The following is a 19,369-nucleotide window of genomic DNA, read 5'->3' on the forward strand; positions in this document are numbered from 1 at the left end:
CAACTAAGCTTGAGTTAAAGCGTCTCGCTGCCATTTTTAAACATGCAGAAGCTTAATGCATGAGATGCTGCAGCATTTTAAGTAGAGGGGCTCTCTGGGAACTCCTCTAATTAAAGCGCCCAATGCCCTACCCACCACCTCTGAGCACATGTATAAGCAGTCTTTAATTCTGGAGCATAATTCAGTGCTCCAGAGCAAAATCAGCATGTGGCAGATTTTGTGGCTGCCTAATCATAGAATAACTGGGCCACTGAATGTATTTAAAAATAATATAATTTTAAAATAATACAAATATATTAAATAATATAAAAATAAAGTAATAGAAAATAATAGAAAATATTTTGGTAGTTAGGGTGGGATTTCAAAAGTATCAACCCAACCATACTCTCATTGTCAACAATGGGAACAGTTAGAACAACATAGAGGCCTTTTTAAAATCCCAGCCATAATGTTTCTGTTAGAGGTAAACTATATTGCTTTATATTGTTTATAATTGTTGCTTTGATAACAATGTTTTAATTATATTTAATTTAAAAACATATTAAAATAAAATAGTAAAAATATCTTGACAGGGAAATGCAAGATGAGGAGAGGGAATGGTAGAAACTAGTATAATTCCTTATCAGGGTTTTATCTAGTCTCCAATAATCCAACATCCTTCAGGCTCTGCGGTGCTTCACCTGGCTTTTTAGGGAGCTCTGTACTGTAGAGCTTTGCTTTGCTGCTCAAAAATGGAGCAGAACTCAGGTTAAACAATCTTGGAACAGTAGGGGAAAGAAGAGGACAAGACAAGCAATAGGTCAAAAAGTGGAACAGAAAGAATAAGCAGGATGGGCACTCAGGAAGAGCAAGAAGAACAGCAACATAGGATTAGAAAGAGGCAAAAGGAACACAGTGGTGCATGAGAGGAAAAAACAGGGAGAATGTGGGTGAACCAGTAAGTTATACCAACCGTAGGATCAGAAGGGGAAACACAAAGAATGAGAGAGAAAGGGGAAAGGGACAAACCAATAATAGCTATCTTTGAATGGAACATCCTTCAAATCCTCCTTGGATTTTTTCTGTAAGGGGAAAGAGGTGATGCCATAAAGTGCCCTCCCAGGGGGCACTTGCTCAGGACTGCTGCAACCTTGTCTAGTGTATAAGTACCCCTTGACGCCAGCCCAGGCTTGGCTTATAGAGCAAGGGGAGAGTCCAAGCTCCTTCCTCACTCTGGCACTCCAGCCTTCAGTCCCTTACCCTCCCTGGTTCTTCATGGCCCAGACTCAAGAAGCAAGCATCCAGTTTCCCTCTCGACAGAGGGATTTCACCTTCTCTTGGAACAATCAAGGGCAAGCCACAGTTCCAAGCAGCACAGCAGACAGTCTCTTAAAGGCATTTACTGGGGCAAAGGCCAGCCAGCCAGAGGCTCTCTATCCCCTCCAAAGGGGTTAAGCAATCCCTCCAACCCCAGCCCAGCCCACACAACCAGGAGCACCCCCAAAGATACTCAGCTGTTCCCTTTTCTAGTCTCTTCAGGTCCACAAAACTTCTCCCTAGACTCTTCTGATCATAAGCTGCCAAACTGATGTTTTCCATCCGCCTCTTCCATTGTCATGGTTATCTCCCCTGGACACCTCCTGGGTCTTGGGCAATACATCCATTCAAGACTGTGTTGATGCTAAAGGTTCATCTCCTCTCATCCTGCACATAGCCAGCCTTGGGTCTTAATTTTCCATTCTTTGTGTACATGCTAAAGAAGTAAACTGAGTCACACAATATTATAACGTGAATACAGTTAACACAGCAATATCACAATAACACCTTTAGTCCATCACAGATGAGTGCCTCTGCCCCAATTAGATTGTTGTTAAAAATCAGAGGTAAATGGGCAAACAAGAAATTAAAGATAAGAGTGGTTTTCCTAGGACTGATTTGGAATCTTGTGATTGCACTCTGCACTGCCCCAAAAAAGGGTGAAGTTGGATTCTAGGCTTTTATTTCCTTTCAGCAAGGCCTTGGAGAGCAAAACCATAATTTAACATGAAGCACATTTATGCTGGTTATTGTTTTTCCAAGATTGTGATGTTAATTTTGTAAGTTTGCATAGGGAAGAGGAGTGGGAGGCAGCAGAAATTCTCATAGAAAATCACAACCTGGTGAATAATTAGAATCAGCCTAATTAACAGAGAAAAGAAAGTAAGTTGCACAAATGTGCCTAGGGGTGAAGGAATTAGCTTTCTCATGTGTTTCCTCCTATATACAGTATAAACAGATTCAGTCCACTTTTTGGAACAATCTTTTCCACTTGTTTAACAGGATGATGTCCCTTTGCGAAGAGGAAGGAAGACAACTAAGAAACGAGAGGAAGAAGTGGATATTGATTTGGATGATCCTGAAATTAACCATTTTCCTTTCCCCTTCCATGAGTTGATGGTGTGGGCTGTCCTGATGAAGCGTCAAAAGATGGCCCTCTTCTTCTGGCAGCATGGGGAGGAGGCTATGGCTAAAGCTTTGGTGGCCTGTAAACTCTGCAAAGCCATGGCCCATGAAGCATCAGAAAATGACATGGTGGATGACATATCTCAGGAGCTGAACCACAATTCCAGGTTGACTTCTTTTCAAGAATGCTTTCTGGGAAGTCAGAGGTTGCTTGTGCTGCCAAAAAGCAGTTTAAAGTTGTGGGGGAAATACAATCTATTCAAAGCCAAATGTGAATGTAGGGAGCATCTACATTATAGAGCATGTATGAAATCTGAGTGCATGACAACTGTACTGCTAATATCTTAGCTTCTAAAATGGGCAGGTATTAGAGAGGTACACATACTATCGATGGGCCTCTATACCTTCCTAGAGGTCTTTCAAATCAGACTGTGATTACTTTGAGTCACTCTGCCCATCTTACCTAAAGGTAGTTGTTCAAAACTACAAAAAGACATTTCGAAGCACAGGATGTAATTAATCAGGGGATCAAAATAGAGGAGCAAAGGGTTTGAGTAGATTATTATAATAATTCTTCTGGCCTGAAAAATCGATGAGTCAAGGAGCAGCTGGAATTTAATCAGTGATTAGACAGGGGTTGATAATGGCTCCCATTCCCAGGGGGGCTGACCATGATGTACTGAGCAAGCACTGGGGAGCTGGTTTGCTCCCCCAGTGGGTTTCATGGAGAAAATGGTGGGGAAGAGAGCAGGATGGTGGGAGCAGGCACCTGAGAGCTGAGGGTGTCCAACAAAATCTAAATCAGGCAACTTATTTGGATGCCAAACTGTAGCCACTGTGAGCCTCAGTGTGCAGTCAGCTTCATGACAGTGGAAGTACGGGGTAGCCCTTGCTAAATCTGTAATGAACAGTGTACTTTCCGTGCAAGAAGGTTTTGCGGGTTAATGAAAGCGCCCTCTGTTTCAGGGATTTTGGCCAGTTGGCAGTAGAGCTGTTGGACCAATCATACAAGCAGGATGAGCAACTGGCAATGAAACTGCTAACCTATGAGCTGAAGAACTGGAGCAATGCCACCTGCCTGCAGCTTGCTGTGGCAGCCAAGCACCGAGATTTCATTGCTCACACTTGCAGCCAAATGCTGCTCACAGACATGTGGATGGGCCGGCTTCGGATGCGCAAAAATTCAGGTCTAAAGGTCAGTGCTGCTTTAAAATTAGTTAATAGCAAGAGGTCTAGCAGATCATAAGGGGTCCCCACCAAATTTGTAGCAGCTTGATATGCTAATTCATGGATGATGTACCATAACTTATTTATAAGCACATCACAGTGTGCTCATCTTTTCCCTGTGAAGCTTTAGAATAGGAGAATACCACCGCTAACCTGAAATCTAGTAACTTACTCAGCTTTTACTCAGCCCTTTCTCCAAACTCTCTCCAAACTTTCCCATGGAAAAGTTACTGCTAAAAGAATTGAGCAAGGACTTGAGTATGCCATCCTCTTGGAATGCTTCAAGATTTGGCCATAGTTTTAAAAATCAATCAATACGTAAAAAAGGGTGTGTGGGTGAATATATTGCTGTAGTGAAAGGTGCTGAATTAGCAGCCCCAGAGGAGTGATCCCCAGAACAAGTAAATGCAGCAGTAGCACAAATTACCCTACAGTCCCCTGGCAATCTACCTGATATGTCACCAGGAGGGAGTACCCTTTGGGGATCCAGAAGATAATTCAGTCTCCAATACTGTATCATGTGTAATTTCTCTGTAAAACTGCCAACCCAGCAGAGTGAACTTGGGGAGTGAATTGGTTTCCAAGAAGAACTGGTCTGTGCTTCATTCACCTTCATCAAAGTGCTCACTAGTCAGACCAAGAATTAGTATTGCCCCCTTAACTACCAGATACGGTAATATTCCCTAAGACAGGCACTCCCTCATTTGTATTGGGTTTTTGTGTAAAAATCAGGACTTGCTCTGGCAGTTACACCATGCAAAAGAGTGTTAAAGCTACTCATACCATTGAAAATAATAATGAACAACACGTACATCAGTGCATCATTACACTGCTGAAGCTAATTCAGCATTGGTGTTAAATGTGTCAGGGACTGATGATAAGATTCTTATCTCACTCATGTAGGAGTTCTATTTAAATGCCTTTCTACTTAAAAATAGAAAGTGCTCATCCATTTGGGAATATCTTCCCCCTCCTAGCCATTTGTTTTTTAATCATCTGTGCTCTGAGCCCTTTGGCCCTCCTGAGTGGCTAAAACATCTTCCACCTTGCCTTTTGAGATGTCATGCTCATGGATCAGTAGCTCTTACTATAGTGGGTCTACCCATTTTCTATTGCACACGTCCTTCCTTACAGTATCTATCTCTTCTGCCACAGAGAAGACCCCTTGCACTCTACTTTTTGTGATGAGTAAATTCCATTTTCCTTTTTTGTTGCTCTAGCAACAGATTCTTGCAGGTGTCCTGTTCAGTTTATTCACTTTATTGTACCTTAGCCCATAACTCTCTCTCCTTCTGTTCTCCTTCCCTTGAAGTGTTTCTCTTCAGGCAGAAAAAGAGTGCAGTAAAAGTTGTCTCATGCATGTGTGGTCAAGGCGTCTTAGTGCATTACTTGACTAAAACTGAATATGAGATTTTATTGCGGAAGCTGAAGCAGAGCTTCAGTCCAGTGACCTAGACTGACTTCAGCAACACGTGTCTACCACATGAAGTGGTCTCCTTCATGGGAGGAAAATAGACTGAGCATACATGCCAACAGCTGACAAATTAGTTTCACTGGTGTTTATGAAAGGGATGTAAAACAGGATTTTTCTATGACATTCTGACTGAAGTCTAGCCTTGGTGAATGTGGTTATCTGTGAGTTATAGCTAGTTACATGATTACAAACTGAGTGCTAAACCACTATTTATTGACTTGATCCTGCATAACTTGGATGTATGGTGTTGCAAGTGTAAGCACAAGGTAAAACTGATGAGAAGCGCAAAATAGTGAATACAGGACCCCATACACCTGCATTATGAGAGCAGTACCACGTGACTGCCAAGTTACAGGAGTGAAATCTAAGAGAAAATCCATCAGTAAATACATCAGTTGAATGTTATAGAGAATTTCCAAGGGCAAAATTCTATGTAGCTGCTACAGCATCTCTAACTTAGTCTGTTGTTTCCAAACTAATGTGACCAGGTAGAAGGAGACAGGGAGACTTTCTGCTCTGCGAAATCGCATGGCTCTCCCATTCATTTTAATGGGCAGCATTAGATGCCTCCAGAGAATGCACATGGCACTCCATTCATTTCAGTCTGGAGTTTCCCTCTCCTCCACCTCCAGCCACCTAATGCAGCGCTGTCCAACTGGCAGCCTGTGGGCCTCACCCAGCCCATGAAAGATTAATGGGTGTTCCATGGGCCCTGCCTGGATGCCACTTCCACCTTTGCTGCAGCAGTAGTCAGGGTTTCTGGGGCAGAGCAGCATGGCAGGAAGGCACCAGTGCTGCACATGGCCCTGAGGCCACTCAGAAATTAGACAGCCTGGGCCTAGATTTTAGAAACCTTGTCTGGGGCATGAGAGACTTGGGTTCTGTCCAGCAGAGTGCTGTAACCACTGAGCTGTGCAGCCAGCATGGCCAAGAGCTTGCTCTGCCCCTCTCCTATTGAATCCTGGCCTATGGTGCAGCCAAGACAGGGACAGAAAGGGAGAAAGCAAGAGGGAGCATCCTGAGAGGGAATACTGGGTTCTGATCTCTGCTATTTTGGTCTCTGACTATTTATTCATTTTATTTCATGTCTGTTTTATGCCAAACACATGTCTTACCCTGATGTAAATCTCAAATAATGCCAAGGTACTAATGGTGTTAATTTGGTTTATGCGTTTGCAACATGGGGCAGGATCTGCCCCAGCAGAGTTGCATCTGTGCATGGAAGAGGGGAGTCTGTTCTGCTGTTTACAGTGTGATACAGAAACAAATTTGTAACATGCCCACTCCAATATTATTTGTCAACCAGATAGATTGTGAGATGAGTAACAGGAAAGATGAGATTTCAGGACAGAAAGAGCTGGTATTCCATAAGGGGAGAGGGCTAGTGACAAAGAGCTGTAAAATGCGGACTTTGTACATGTGGGCTTTATTCTTTTGAAAGTAAGGGCAGAGACTTTACACCTGCTATAACAACCTGCCAGGTTTTCTTTTCCTCTCTCCAAACACCAGCACACACACCTTCCTATTGATGATTCTGGATCATGTTTCCAATAGACACTTTTTATGTGAAAAAGTACTGTAATGAGGATTCCTACTAGAAGACTTTCAAACTAGTATGGTGTAGGCATATACTGCACCCCTACTGGGAGGAAGTTTAAAGTAGGTGGAACACCAAGGGGAGACTCATCCAATGCAGTTTTCCCAGCATGTGTAGCCAGGTAGCTTGTATGTGTTATAGGAAATCAGGAATGAAATTCCCTCTGGGATAGGAAGGCCTAGGACCTGGATCTCTCACATCCTGGGCAAGTGCCTTAACCACTAGGCTGCTGGGTAGAAAGGTGAGCACCACTGTCATCATAAACACCACCCTTCTGTGAAAAGTGTGAAGTAGTCACTAGTAGCAAGTTTTGGAGCTGTATCAGATGTTTCTATGTCTTCATAGCAACAGAGTGTCATGGAGCTGGTTGCCTTCATTGTCATACTGAATCTGACAGGGCCTTGCCATGGGCACTCCTGCCATAGCCTCAAACTTGCAACCTCAAGGCTATCAACTGTGCACCTTATTGCCCACTCCAACCCAGCCCCGTATTTATGCACAGTAGGACAAATTTAATTATATAGGGCAAAAATACAGCTGTCTAAACAAGTTAGTTGTCTTAGTGCAATTCAGGCCAGTAGGTGAGTGAAGTAAAACATCATTTCATGATTTATACCCTAAAGATCTGAATAAGAGGCACTTACACATCTTAGCAGTGAAGCAGAATTTTGCCCCAAGCCTCTGTCTCCTCAGATGCACTTAAGCCTGTGCCCTTTTCCATTTTGTACTCTGAACTGGCAAGTCAGAGAGCACAGGTGGCTAGAGTCTTATGAATAATAACTGCAAAAAAATAATCTTATGACTTTTATATTGGAACTATCTGCCATGCAACTTGAGGGGATTTACAGAATCAAGATGTAAAGGCTTCATGGTTTCACCAACATTATATTGTAGAAAATATTTTGCAAAGTTTCCCAGCTTGCAATAATACACATCTGGCAAACAATTTAGGAACAAATAAATTATTTAGCCCCAACAGTTATCCATAAGAGAGCTGGCCTTTGTTTCCCCACAGTTTTTTCAAATCATAATCCCAAATGGCAGATGTCCCAGTCCATTGGATCTCTGGGATGTCCATTGGGAATATATGCTTCCCAAAGGAATTGTTCCATTTAATATTAAGAAACCACCATGCTCATAACCTGTTTACTGTGATGATTATTATTATCATTATTATTGCTTTAGGTAATTCTAGGAATTCTACTTCCTCCTTCAATTCTCAGCTTGGAGTTCAAGAACAAAGATGACATGCCTTACATGACTCAAGCCAATGAGATCCATCTACAAGAGAAGGAGCCAGAAGAACCAGAGAAACCAGTGAAAGAAAAGGAAGAGGAGGACATGGAACTCACCGTAAGAACAAACAACATAAAAGTTATCCTGGGGGATGACAATCTGCTATTCACACCTCCATGGAAATTGTAGACTAGAACATCCACATTTAGTGTCACTTCCCACAGTCTCCTTTTCCCTCAGAAATTCTAATGTGTGCATGTTAGCACATTCGAATTTTACTGTCCTGACATTACATCAGTGCATGATCATGCTGCTTGTGGTGCAACATCTTCAAGTATTGATTCAAAACAATGTAGCATCATTTAACATAAATTCCATAGAGACAAGATTCAAAATAGAAATAAGAATATCAGGATTCATGACCGCCCCTGTTGGAAAAGACTGAGTGCTGATCTTTCACGTGTTCAAGGCGGGGAGGGGGAGTGAAAGTTCTCACATTTTTGAAGGGGGTTGGTGATTCCTTTTTGTAACTAATTTCTTTAAGCAGAAATTGCAGTCGGCTGGTAAAATGTTGTTCTAAATTTTTCATGGTTTTGCCATCAATCTCATATACTCAGTTCTTTTTATCTTTTATTGCTTTCTGCTGTTTTCTAGTTAATTTTGTATTTGTTATTTAATGAAACCATTGTGTTGCACAATTATATTGTGCAGCCCTTACTAAGCTCTTCCACAGGTGAGTAATCCCAGCGATGCCAATAGAGCTGGGTGCGGTCTAATTGCTGAGTAAGGGCGACGCAGTGTAGTCATGCAGTAATTTAAACCATACACAGAATCAAAAAACCTAAATTCTGAAAATCAGACAAATCCCACAAGTCTCCAGTATGGAGGAACAAAGTTTCATGACTGTTCTTTCTTTGGCCAGTCTAATAAAAACTACTGATCCTACCTTCCTTTTTACTTTAATGGATGGTTAGCTGTGGAAAGCTTAAAACCCAACCCTACTCCCCAAGGCCAAGGCACAGCTGCAAAGAAAAAATTGTTCTTTCTAGTTATTTTTTTTTTAAAAAAACAGACTATTTCCCACAGGCAAACAACATGTGCTGCCCCCAGGACCCCGTCTGCAGGCAGGCAGAAGGACCTGCCTACAGGACCCAATATGCAGGCAAGCAGAAGGACCAGTCCTCACGAGCTGCCTACAGGACCCGTTTGCAGGCAAGAACCTGGCTGTTGGAAAAGATGAGATGCCAGCATAGTGCAGATGGGCTGCTTCCAGCTCACCAGCACTTAGTTGCAGTTTATTATTGCCAGCCTCCAGCACATCATGAAGTAGCTATTCAAATCTAATAAACACTTCACAAAGTGCCTTCTTCATGGCATTGGGTAAAAAGATGGGGATGAGGCAAATACCACCTCTGTGCAATCATCCCAGCTCCTAGTTTCTTGTCTACAATACTGCTCTTCCCTTTAGCAACCCTCTAACTCCCTCTACAAAAGCACTATATTCTGAACTGAATATCCTTTTTACCAATCAGAATTTAGATTTTCCTCTCCTCTCTCCTTTCCTCTGATGATCCTATGGCTTTCTCCTGACAGCAATCCCCACCCTTCCACACACTGATATTCAACACAAACACTTTGGAAGACGTGGTATAGGAAGAGAGATTACAATCAACAGGATTGTTTTGCCCTGGGTCTGATTGGCAATGTTTGTGGGAAGTTTTTTTATGTCCTCTGTAGTGTGGGGTGTGAGTCATCTTCTGAGCATAAATTGGCCAGGTACTTATCTGTCATTTCAGTGGTGTGGCATTGACATTGTCTCCCCTACTTTTACCTGTGGCATGTTATAGGGTGTCCTTGGTGTTTGGTTTTGTGCCTTGTAGTCTGTGTGAAGGTTTGAAGTGGCAGTTTTAGGTGCCTTTGGGTATATGGTTACCTAAAAACTGGATGATTCAGGCAGCGCCTTTCAGTCCTAGCTTCCTCTGTTCCTGTGCCTTCTCTGCAACAGCTGGCTGCACAAGTCTAGGAGCTCTGAGAGCACACATTTGGTGCTACTGTAGCTAGATTGTATTTCTATGCCCCTATGTGGATTTTAGAAACCTCAGCTTTTTAATTCAGTCCAGATATATCAGAGAAACTGCTGGACCTCACACTGGAGACATGGATGATTTGCTGGGAAAGTAATCTTTCTGAGTAGTTGCAGAAGAAAGACAGCATCCATTTTATTTATTTTTTCATCTCCTGGGATTGGTCTCAGTGAAGACCTTCTTAGCAGAAAATTTGTAATTATATAAAAGGCTTGAGTTTGTTTAAAGTATTTGGGTTTTTTTAATTTTATCTGACCTGCTTCACTCATCTGACAAGTGACCCCTGAAAGGGTGCTCAGAAAATGCCTTTGTGGCGTATTTGGTCAAGCTTTATATTTAGGATACATTTATAAATAGTTTATAAGGTTTAATTAATGACATGTTGCCTATAACTACTGGGTTTTAGAGACAGGTAGTTAACGGTATCAGTCTGAAGTCAGGCAAAAAACAAGGTAAATTTGCACCTTTATAGACTAACTAAATTGAAGATATATAGCATAAGCTTGGGCTCTTTGAGTAACTGATTTTTTTAGTTCAGTCATGAAAATGAAAAATATGGGGAAGATAATAAATTTGTGGAACCTATTCTAACATGCACTGCTCAGGTCTATAGCATGCATGTAATATCTGTAAATCCTTTATAAATCTATCCTGAATATAATGGGACCTCATTTAAAATGGCTGATAGTCAAGTACTGTAAACTGATTTTTTTTTTAAATTGTGCTGTAAGAACTTTAAAAAGTTGTTCAGAGGGTTTCAGTGGCTCCAAGTAGAGTAAAAAATGGATTCTGTTTCTGCTGTGGGTGCGCTTATACAGAGTGGGTGTAAAGTGCTGCCAGTCTGATTGTGGTACTGTTTTACATCTAATATGCATTCTGCCCAGGTTTAAATTAGTACACAATATGCAAAAGTGTGCATGTGTGAGTATATAAATGCTCTTACCCTGTTTTCAATTTTTTTTTCTTCTGGTAAGAATGCCTATAGCAAAAGGACCACAGTTAGGATACTACCCAGATTATATTTCATTGGCAGTGCTTAATTTATACATTGTAGATTATTTGCTACTTCTGTTTTCTCTTTAAGTTTCTAACATGCACAAAACTTCCATTAACACCTTGATGCTAAGCAACAGGCTCTTCTGTTACAACAGGCTTATAAAAGCACATTTGCTGGAGCATCCTGTTCATCAGCACTCCCATAGAATGAATCCAAAGAATGAACCTGTCATGCAATTTATGCATGGTACTTTCATTCACCATTCCTGAATATTTAAATTTGCAGAATTTCTAGGAGAGTGGTGAGGTGTGGTAGGAAATCTGCAGGACAGCTATATTCATACAGTGCCCAAAACAAGAGGCCTGAGTCCTGACAGAGGTACCTATACAGTAACATAATATAAATATTAAATCATAATACTGATTGTAGTGTACCTGAAAGGACTGCTGGTTGATATATATATATCCCCTGACCCAGAGTCTAATTTCATCCCACTTCGGTAACTAAAATTAAAGAATCTGTCTATCTTCCTATTTTAGTCTTTTGTTTTCAGGAGTCTGTAACTCTTTCATCAGATTACCTTATTTCAGGGTGCAGTGAATCACATCATGATCTTTTACCAGATCTTTGGTTGGTTGCTTTCATTCTAATTGTCCATGTCATATGGAAGTTGGCCTCTACACGTATTAAGAATATAAATAAAATAAACATTCTTGTGTGAGATTCCCTGCTTCTGAAAACCAAAAGAAGATACTATGTCATGCTTCTAAGCAATGTTGGGTGCTCAATCCTTTCTGTAAAAAAAATAAAAATAAAAACAATACAGATTAAATCAATAAGTGAGAAAGCTTTGAAAGTTAGCCCCTCCAAAGGATCAGTGCTGCAGGGGTGAGGAGGGCAGGTGAGGGGTTTTGAGGCTGCAGGGTGGTTTTGCTAATTAGTTTTTTATTCACAGTCAAGGTGAAGTGATGTTAGGAAAAGGGATACTCTAGTTAAGAAGAGGCTAGCAGAAGATTTCTACATCAGTGACTCTCAGCCAGGTGCCTTGTGATCCCTTCACGAGTGCTATGGAGTGTCATTCAATGTTAGGGTTGTTGGTTATAGCTACGTTGCTCTAAGGACAAAGACTGACAAGGTTCTTTGGGTAGATGTGATATCTTTTATTAGACCAATTAAATAGTTGGAAAAATTGTTCTTTGCAAGCTTTTGGGCACAAAACACCCTTCTTCAGGCATACACACCTAAAATCTATCAAGGACAAAAATACTCAATTACCTGTCAGTGCACACTTCGCACAAGACAACCACTCTCTCCAATCTCTCAGTTCTAATCCTCAAAGGGAATTTACAAAACACCTTTCATAGACAAACCTATGAACTTCACTTCATTAACCTACTGGGTATGAAAAATCATGAACTAAATAGAGACTTTGGATTTATGGCACATTATAACCTGCCTTACATCTGATAATCCCAGGTAACCTGTCTGCATTTTACCACCTATATTCTATCACCAGTTCAGCATTCCTCTTTCCCCCTCACCTACCTGTCTCATACCTATTGTCTCCCATTCCCTCTGAACCTCACTGCCACGTATTTGCATTTTCACAGACCTGCATTTTGCATAGTGGCTTCCATTCAACCCAGGAGAGCACACAAAACAACACCAGACTCTCCCAATGCCTAAAGAAGGGTGTTTGTGCCCAAAAGCTTGCAAAGAACATTTTTTCAAACTTTTTAGTCTATCTAATAAAATATATCACATCTACCCAAAGAACCTTGTCTATCTGTGCAATGTTAGTACTGTTAGGTGTGCAAACATGATTCGTAGGATAAACCCAGAGATTTCAAATAAGAATCCAGAGTGTTAAGGAAGACTAAACAAGGCTTGTTTCTGAGAAGTCCTGAGGCAGAGCTTTCCCTTAAAAGCAGTGTTGATTCCGTGATATGGGGTCTTTCTGAGTTCTTTGCAACAGAACTGCTCTATTATTTTTTCTGTAGTCAAAGTGTGAAAACTAGCATTTTCAGAGGGCTGCCCTGAGTATACTGAGGAGTCCCTCAAACCTGAAAGGGTTGAGAATCAATGCTCTAGAGGCTCAAAGGCACTGACTAGTTGTTTGAGGAGAGATACTGTTTTTGCATAACCCCTTGGCCCCTTTCTATATTTGTATCTGTCCTCCCTCTTGACAGCAGCTCTTAAGCTGTCTTGAATAAGCTTCTATTATTGACTGGCAGTATGAGTAACTGAAAGTGCTAAAGTCGTCACTAGGCATATTGTTTGTATCCTTTGAGTAGAGATTGATAAATAACTCCTGGCCATACCTCACCTCTACCCCCTTCTTGCCCATTTCCCCTCACTCCTTATTATTCCCTTTAGTAGGACCATATTGGTTCACTAATTTGTCTAAGGCAGACAAGGTTCTTTGGGAAATCTTTTATTAGACCAATTCAAATAGTTGGAAAAATTCTTCTTTCCAATCTTTCAGGTAGAACTACCCTTCCTCAGGCTGAAAAGGCATCTGCAGTTGGTGTGTGCCCTTCCTGGATGGAATGAATAGTAAAAAAGCCAGAGGCTGGTATGCATGCAAAAAAGCTTTATGAATTTTCTTTTAGTAAACCCAATCTAAATTTTGAACTTAAACATAATTTCAAAACAAAATTACAATGTTTCATTCATGCATATTAAAACCTGAAGAAAGCTTTCTTGCATGTATAGCAGCCTCCGGCTTCTTTACTATTCATTCCATCCAGGAAGAGCGCACACCAACTACAGATGCTTCCTCAGCAGACGAAGGGTATTAATACCTGAAACCTTGCAAAGAAGAATTTATCCAACTATTTGAGTTGGTCTAATAAAATACATCAAATTTACCCAAAGAACCTTGTCTGCCTATGTCCTTAGACCAGTATGGCTACAACCTATACCCCTCATCTGTCTAAGTGTGATGTACGGGTGACACTCAACTCTGGCAAAGCACTAATATAAGGCATATGCACCATGTAAGTCCCACTTAAGTAATAGAAGGTTTAAGTGGAGCTTAAGGTTTCTACTACGCCCCTGAACAGATATACATATCATCCATTTCCCTAGCACCTGTCTGTACAGCTGCTAAGCAACCACTTAGAGCCTACAACTGAAACTTTAGCTTTTCTTTCTTTCTTTCAGGCTGCTAAGGACTCTGGGGGATTGAGCACCTACAGTTTTTAACCATTAGTTTTTCAGCATCCCTAAAATGTGTTCTCAGACTGCGGTAAATGGAACTGCTGAGCACGTGCAAAGCCTAGTTAAACCCTGAGGATTTCAAGCATTTTTTTCCTTGAAAAAAAATGAACAGGCTAGTTCCTTAGCAAAGACTTGCTACCCACGTCAGTTATTACGTGGACATCACTTTCATATGTATTGTAGGAATGGCTGTATTACGTGTGTAAATAGATAAATAATATACTCATCCCAGCTGCATTCCATTTTTACTCACTAGCTGTGTACAGATACTAAACAAATCTATAAATAGCATATGAATGTCATTATGGTGAGCTTCAGAAAGCCTATGTTTATTTATATTGGAAACAAAATTTCTGTGATACATAATTATAAAACCAATAAATATATCACAGATATTATACTTTTATTACCTATAGAACAGATTTTAATTTTTAACACAAAATGCAAACGCTACTTGGTTGCCTTAACAATGAGCAACTGTAGACGTGATCATAATTAAATAAAAGCACAAGGCTTGGAAAAAAATCCCCCAGCCTGGCTCAGAAAATCACACCAGCCAAATCAACAGCATGAACTCACAACATAAAACCCCAGGCCAAAAGGAAAGTCACAAGGATGCTGCAGAGATACTGTACTTTACACGTTGCATTTATGTCAGAGTTACTCTGAGTGACTCACAGTGAGTCACAGACAAAATTGTACATTAGAAAGTGAGATGCCACCTACACAAAACAGTGTTTTAGGATACTGTCAGCCCTCCCCAAGCCTTTTTCTTCTCAGAAATAAGCACATACATTTGTTTGCATTTACTGCTGCAACACTGCTATTAGCACAGCAGCTAAGTCTCCTGACTTTGGATTCTTTATGTATATTTTAAATGTGAAGTCTTTTTCTTGAAATAATATTTGGAAACAAGTGAAGCTAAATCCACAGCAGTTGCAAAGCTACTCCCCATCTTCAACACTGGGGAGGAAATCTTGTGGAGGACATGCTTCGTTCAGAATGGTTATAACTTGATAAACTACAGAACCACTGTCAACAAGAAAGAATAACTGAGAGAAAAAGCAGCAACAATAAACTAAAACATAAACCTAAAGTTATTGTACTGAGAAGGTCTTTTCCTGAGAACACACACAGCTCAGATTGATTTTAGTGGGCACTAAAGAGTTGAGAGTTCATAAAACTGTGAAGGTTTCGGAATTTCTTGAACCCCGTCCCTAAAGTACACACTGCTTTTTAATTAAAGCTGCCAATTATGTTTTTGACCTCCCTCAACATTTTTAAGCACAAGGCATGGTAGCAAAGCTAAAGCCTCATCATATCCGGTAAATACTTTTGTGGCAGCAAAAGAATGTTTTCTACATAAACAATGTCAGGAGGCTAAGGAAAATAAAGCAATGGTTTTATCAGATTAGGGCTAGGGACAGACATTACGCATAAACTGGTTTAAGAGATCAGAAACTCATTTAAACCTGTAACAGAACAGATGTTCAGTGGCAGAAACCAGTTTGAAAATGGCTGAAACCAGTTTGAGATAAACCTGATTGAATGTAGAATCAGACTTAGCTGATTTGGCTCAAACCAGTTTATGCAATGTCTGTCCTAAACCCCTTCCTGGTTCAAGTTAAATCAGAGTTTCCCAGCATCCCAGCATACTCTCTGGGCTGGGCAGGGCTCTCTGCTCCACAGCAAGGCTTGCCCCTCCCCTCTGCTCCCTGAATGGAGCTCTGCACAGACTTGCAGTCACAGCAGGGTCTTCTGGCTTCCCCATGCCCCCCTCTCCCCTTCCTCCTCTCTGCCACAGCAGGGACTATAGCCAGCATGTGGTATGCTAGCTAATGCCAAGAGGTGTCTATGTGAGTCTCTCTCTCCAATTTTACTGGGATAAGCAGACAGAACAGTGACCATTTAAGGCTTTTGGAGCTAATCAACAGGTCAGCTAGTCAACTGTTTAAGAAGTTTGAAGTAATGTGGAGAGAAGCTATTGTTTTGCTAATCGGGTGATAAAGACTATTATCAGCGCCCCCACTCCCCCCTCCTGGCTGGCTTGCTCAACTGTCAGGTTGCTGCAGACAGTATGATGAAGCAGGGAGGGCATGCACTGTGCGCGTGTGCACGCACACACACACGCACACACACACACACCCTACCCCTTGCCTCAGAGTGCTAGCCCAGAGCTGGGGGCTGGCAACACTTCCTCCCCTTGAGCAGCCAGCAGGGAAAAGCCTGGGACCGTGAAGGCAGACCTCCCTAATGAGAGAGTCCTGCCGGAACCTGGCCATGCCCCCCTCGGCTCAGCTCCCTGCAGAAAGGAAGCAAGGGCTGCTTAAGTGCCCCTGGCTTCTAACCTGAGCCACTGCCAGCATGTGCCTGAATTTCCTCAGTCCAGAGAAAATGTCTGTCCAGTTTCAAGCCAGGTCAGCCTAGTCAAATTAAACTAACCTGCAAAGACTGAATCAATTCAGGCTCAGGCTTTTTGAATGTCTGTCCCTAGCCTAGAAGAATAGAAACTGTTCAGATCATCTGAGGCAATATATTGCCCCTTTCCAAACAAGCCTACTCTCATTATGATCTGGGGAGAAACTGATCCTGTGACCCTCAGGCAAGGATACCTTGGATTATGGGAAATGTTCATAGTCTGTATGGCTAGGGATAGAAATTACACATAAACCCATTTAAATGATTGGATATTGGTTCAAATCTGTAGCATAACAGAAATTCAGTGTATATAGGGTGCAAACAGAAGTGATCATTTTCTCCCTGTCTAGCCACAGAAAGCAGTCTATAGTTGTGACCAAACATAAGTTTATGGCTTCAGACAGCTTCAAATTGGCCAATCAGATTAAATTCTGACTCTACATTGCATGAGGTATCATATAAAGATGTTTCAAAGTGTAGTGTCTTCTATAACTTCTGTCTGTGCTGCCTCCCAGCCTGTCACTGTTTTCAGAATGGGAGGGGGAAAAGTAAGCAGAAGGAATTCAGTCTGGGGGGTTCTGAGCCTCCCCTGAAGGGTGGGGCAGGTGTATTGGAGGCCCCTTTAAGGTGGGAGGATTCAATTTACCCACTGCACCCTTCAGCACCAGTCAGGGAGCCCCAAGAATGAGATCCCTCTCATGGACAACTACTGCTGCCTTAGTCAGGGGGGGCACATGCCCCCACAGCGACCAGTCAGCAACTGGAGAGGTCCCCCACGGCCAATCCAGCTGACCAGGGCAGGGGGGAATGGGGGGGGGGACCCTGCACCTGATTGTGAAGCAGCCAATTACTCCAGCCAATCGCTACAGCCACTGCCAGAAGTAGCTGCGGCCACTTCTGGGAGGACACCAGTGCTCCACTTCCCAGACAGCACTTGCAGCAGGGGGTGCTCCCACCTGCCCCCTCTGCCCATCACCTAAGCAGTAAGGGCAATCACTCCGGGGGTACACATGTACCCCCGTGCACTCCCTACACATCACCACTGCTCCCTCTGCTGCCATTCCCCTCCAACCATTCTGAAAACAGCCAGCACTGGCAGAGAGGCAAGGCCCTTGCTATGGGAACCTGGCTGCAGACTCCCAGCCTGCAACTAGATTCTTCTCCCCACTAGAACCAACAGTAAACTTCTGTTTGCTCTGGGCTAACAGTATAACTCAGAACACTTTGCAGAACATGTTCTGAGTTACAGCTGGGAGCTGTACTTCTGTCTGTGCCCGTAATACTGCTTTCAAAGTCACCAAAACTGGTTTAAGATACACTTGGTTGGATGTAGCATCAAACTTAACTAATTTAGGTTAAATCAGTCTATTGAACTGCTGTCTCAGAACCCCTACAGATTCAAGTTAACTCACAATCCCTCAGCATCCCAGAATATTTTGTACCTCCCCTATAAATCCCCCCGCAGAGAGTGGGCAGGCTAGCTTTAGCCAAGCTGTCTGCTCCAGCTAAGCAGGGAGGCATACTCTAGCACTCCAGGCTTGTGGGCTGGGCCACTGCAGGCATGTGGCTGCATTTCTGGAATCAAAATTGAATGTCTGTTCACTTGTTTACCAGTTTCATCTACACAGTTTAGACTAATCTATGAAGATTGCATCAGTTCAGCCTCATGCTTTTTGATTGTCTGTACTTAGCCTATTAGTATTGGAAATACCAATAACAGTGTTTAAGGAAATTAGTCAGTCTGTTTAGTTATTCTGTTGCCATTTCCCTCTTGTCACCATTCACTTCTTCCTTTTACCTTCTGTACTCAACCCAGATGGCTGTGTCTTTTATTGTGTGATCTCTAGGCCTACCTGGGTGCGTTTAATATTTAAAATGTTTAAAATATTTAAAATGCTTTATTCACAGTTGGCAATGGACTAAAGCTGGGAAAGGTACAATGAGCCAATGAAAATAAATAACTCTTCTACTCTGGACTGCATTTTAAACAAAGAAGCAAAGAGTTGGCTTCTGTATTATTCCTGTGTTGTAGACTTTTGTTCTTTTGCTATAGAAACTAGAGTCTGCAACTACTCAGCCAAACACTAGAAACTGGGCAACCTCATGGCAAGTAGCCATACCACAGAGAACACTATTAATTACATGGAGCATAAATACTAGACAGAAGGGACTTAGGTACCAGAACAAGAACTACCTTCTAAAGATCTAGATAGAGAGACAGAAAGAAATACATAATAGTGGGTATGGATTTAATTAATTTTAAAATTTAAAAACTCCTATTAAAGGGCTTCCCTGAGAACCTAGAAAGTCATGGTCCATGCCCCAGAGAAGTTACATTCTATGTACATAACTGTGGATACAACAGAGTATGGTGGTGTATCCAATAGTAGAAAGAGTATGGGGAGAAAAAAGACAATATTGATAGCAGTAAAATTATTTACTTACTCCAAGGGGGAGAGAGTGGCTGAATGTGAATATTCAGAAATAATATAATAGGTTAAGGAAAGTCAGCAACAGGTTATTAAATATAACATTTCCCCAGCACTGTCATAACAGTTATAAATTAATCTTCTATTGATTGGTTATATAATTAGTAACACCAGCTCTGAGGTGACTCCTCAGTACCTCCACCTTTCCTCTCTCCCTCAACTCCCTTCCTTGGGAGCTTTTAACATCCTCTGGGCCATCCAGTC

General features: G+C 41.8%; 1 protein-coding gene across 1 annotated transcript in view; it reads left to right on the forward strand.

Moving 5' to 3' along the window:
• The window catches only part of TRPM3 (transient receptor potential cation channel subfamily M member 3), a 335,439-nt gene that overhangs the window by 215,522 nt on the left and 100,548 nt on the right, over positions 1–19,369 (forward strand). Inside the window, exons 15-18 of the mRNA XM_019517468.1 lie at positions 2,299–2,588; positions 3,388–3,616; positions 7,905–8,072; positions 9,042–9,167. Of these exons, the coding sequence (XP_019373013.1) occupies positions 2,299–2,588; positions 3,388–3,616; positions 7,905–8,072; positions 9,042–9,167 (813 nt within the window). The remainder of the gene's footprint in view (positions 1–2,298; positions 2,589–3,387; positions 3,617–7,904; positions 8,073–9,041; positions 9,168–19,369) is intronic.

Source organism: Gavialis gangeticus, unplaced genomic scaffold (assembly GCF_001723915.1).
Source record: "Gavialis gangeticus isolate Ggan-Ray unplaced genomic scaffold, GavGan_comp1, whole genome shotgun sequence".
Classification (NCBI taxonomy): domain Eukaryota; kingdom Metazoa; phylum Chordata; order Crocodylia; family Gavialidae; genus Gavialis; species Gavialis gangeticus.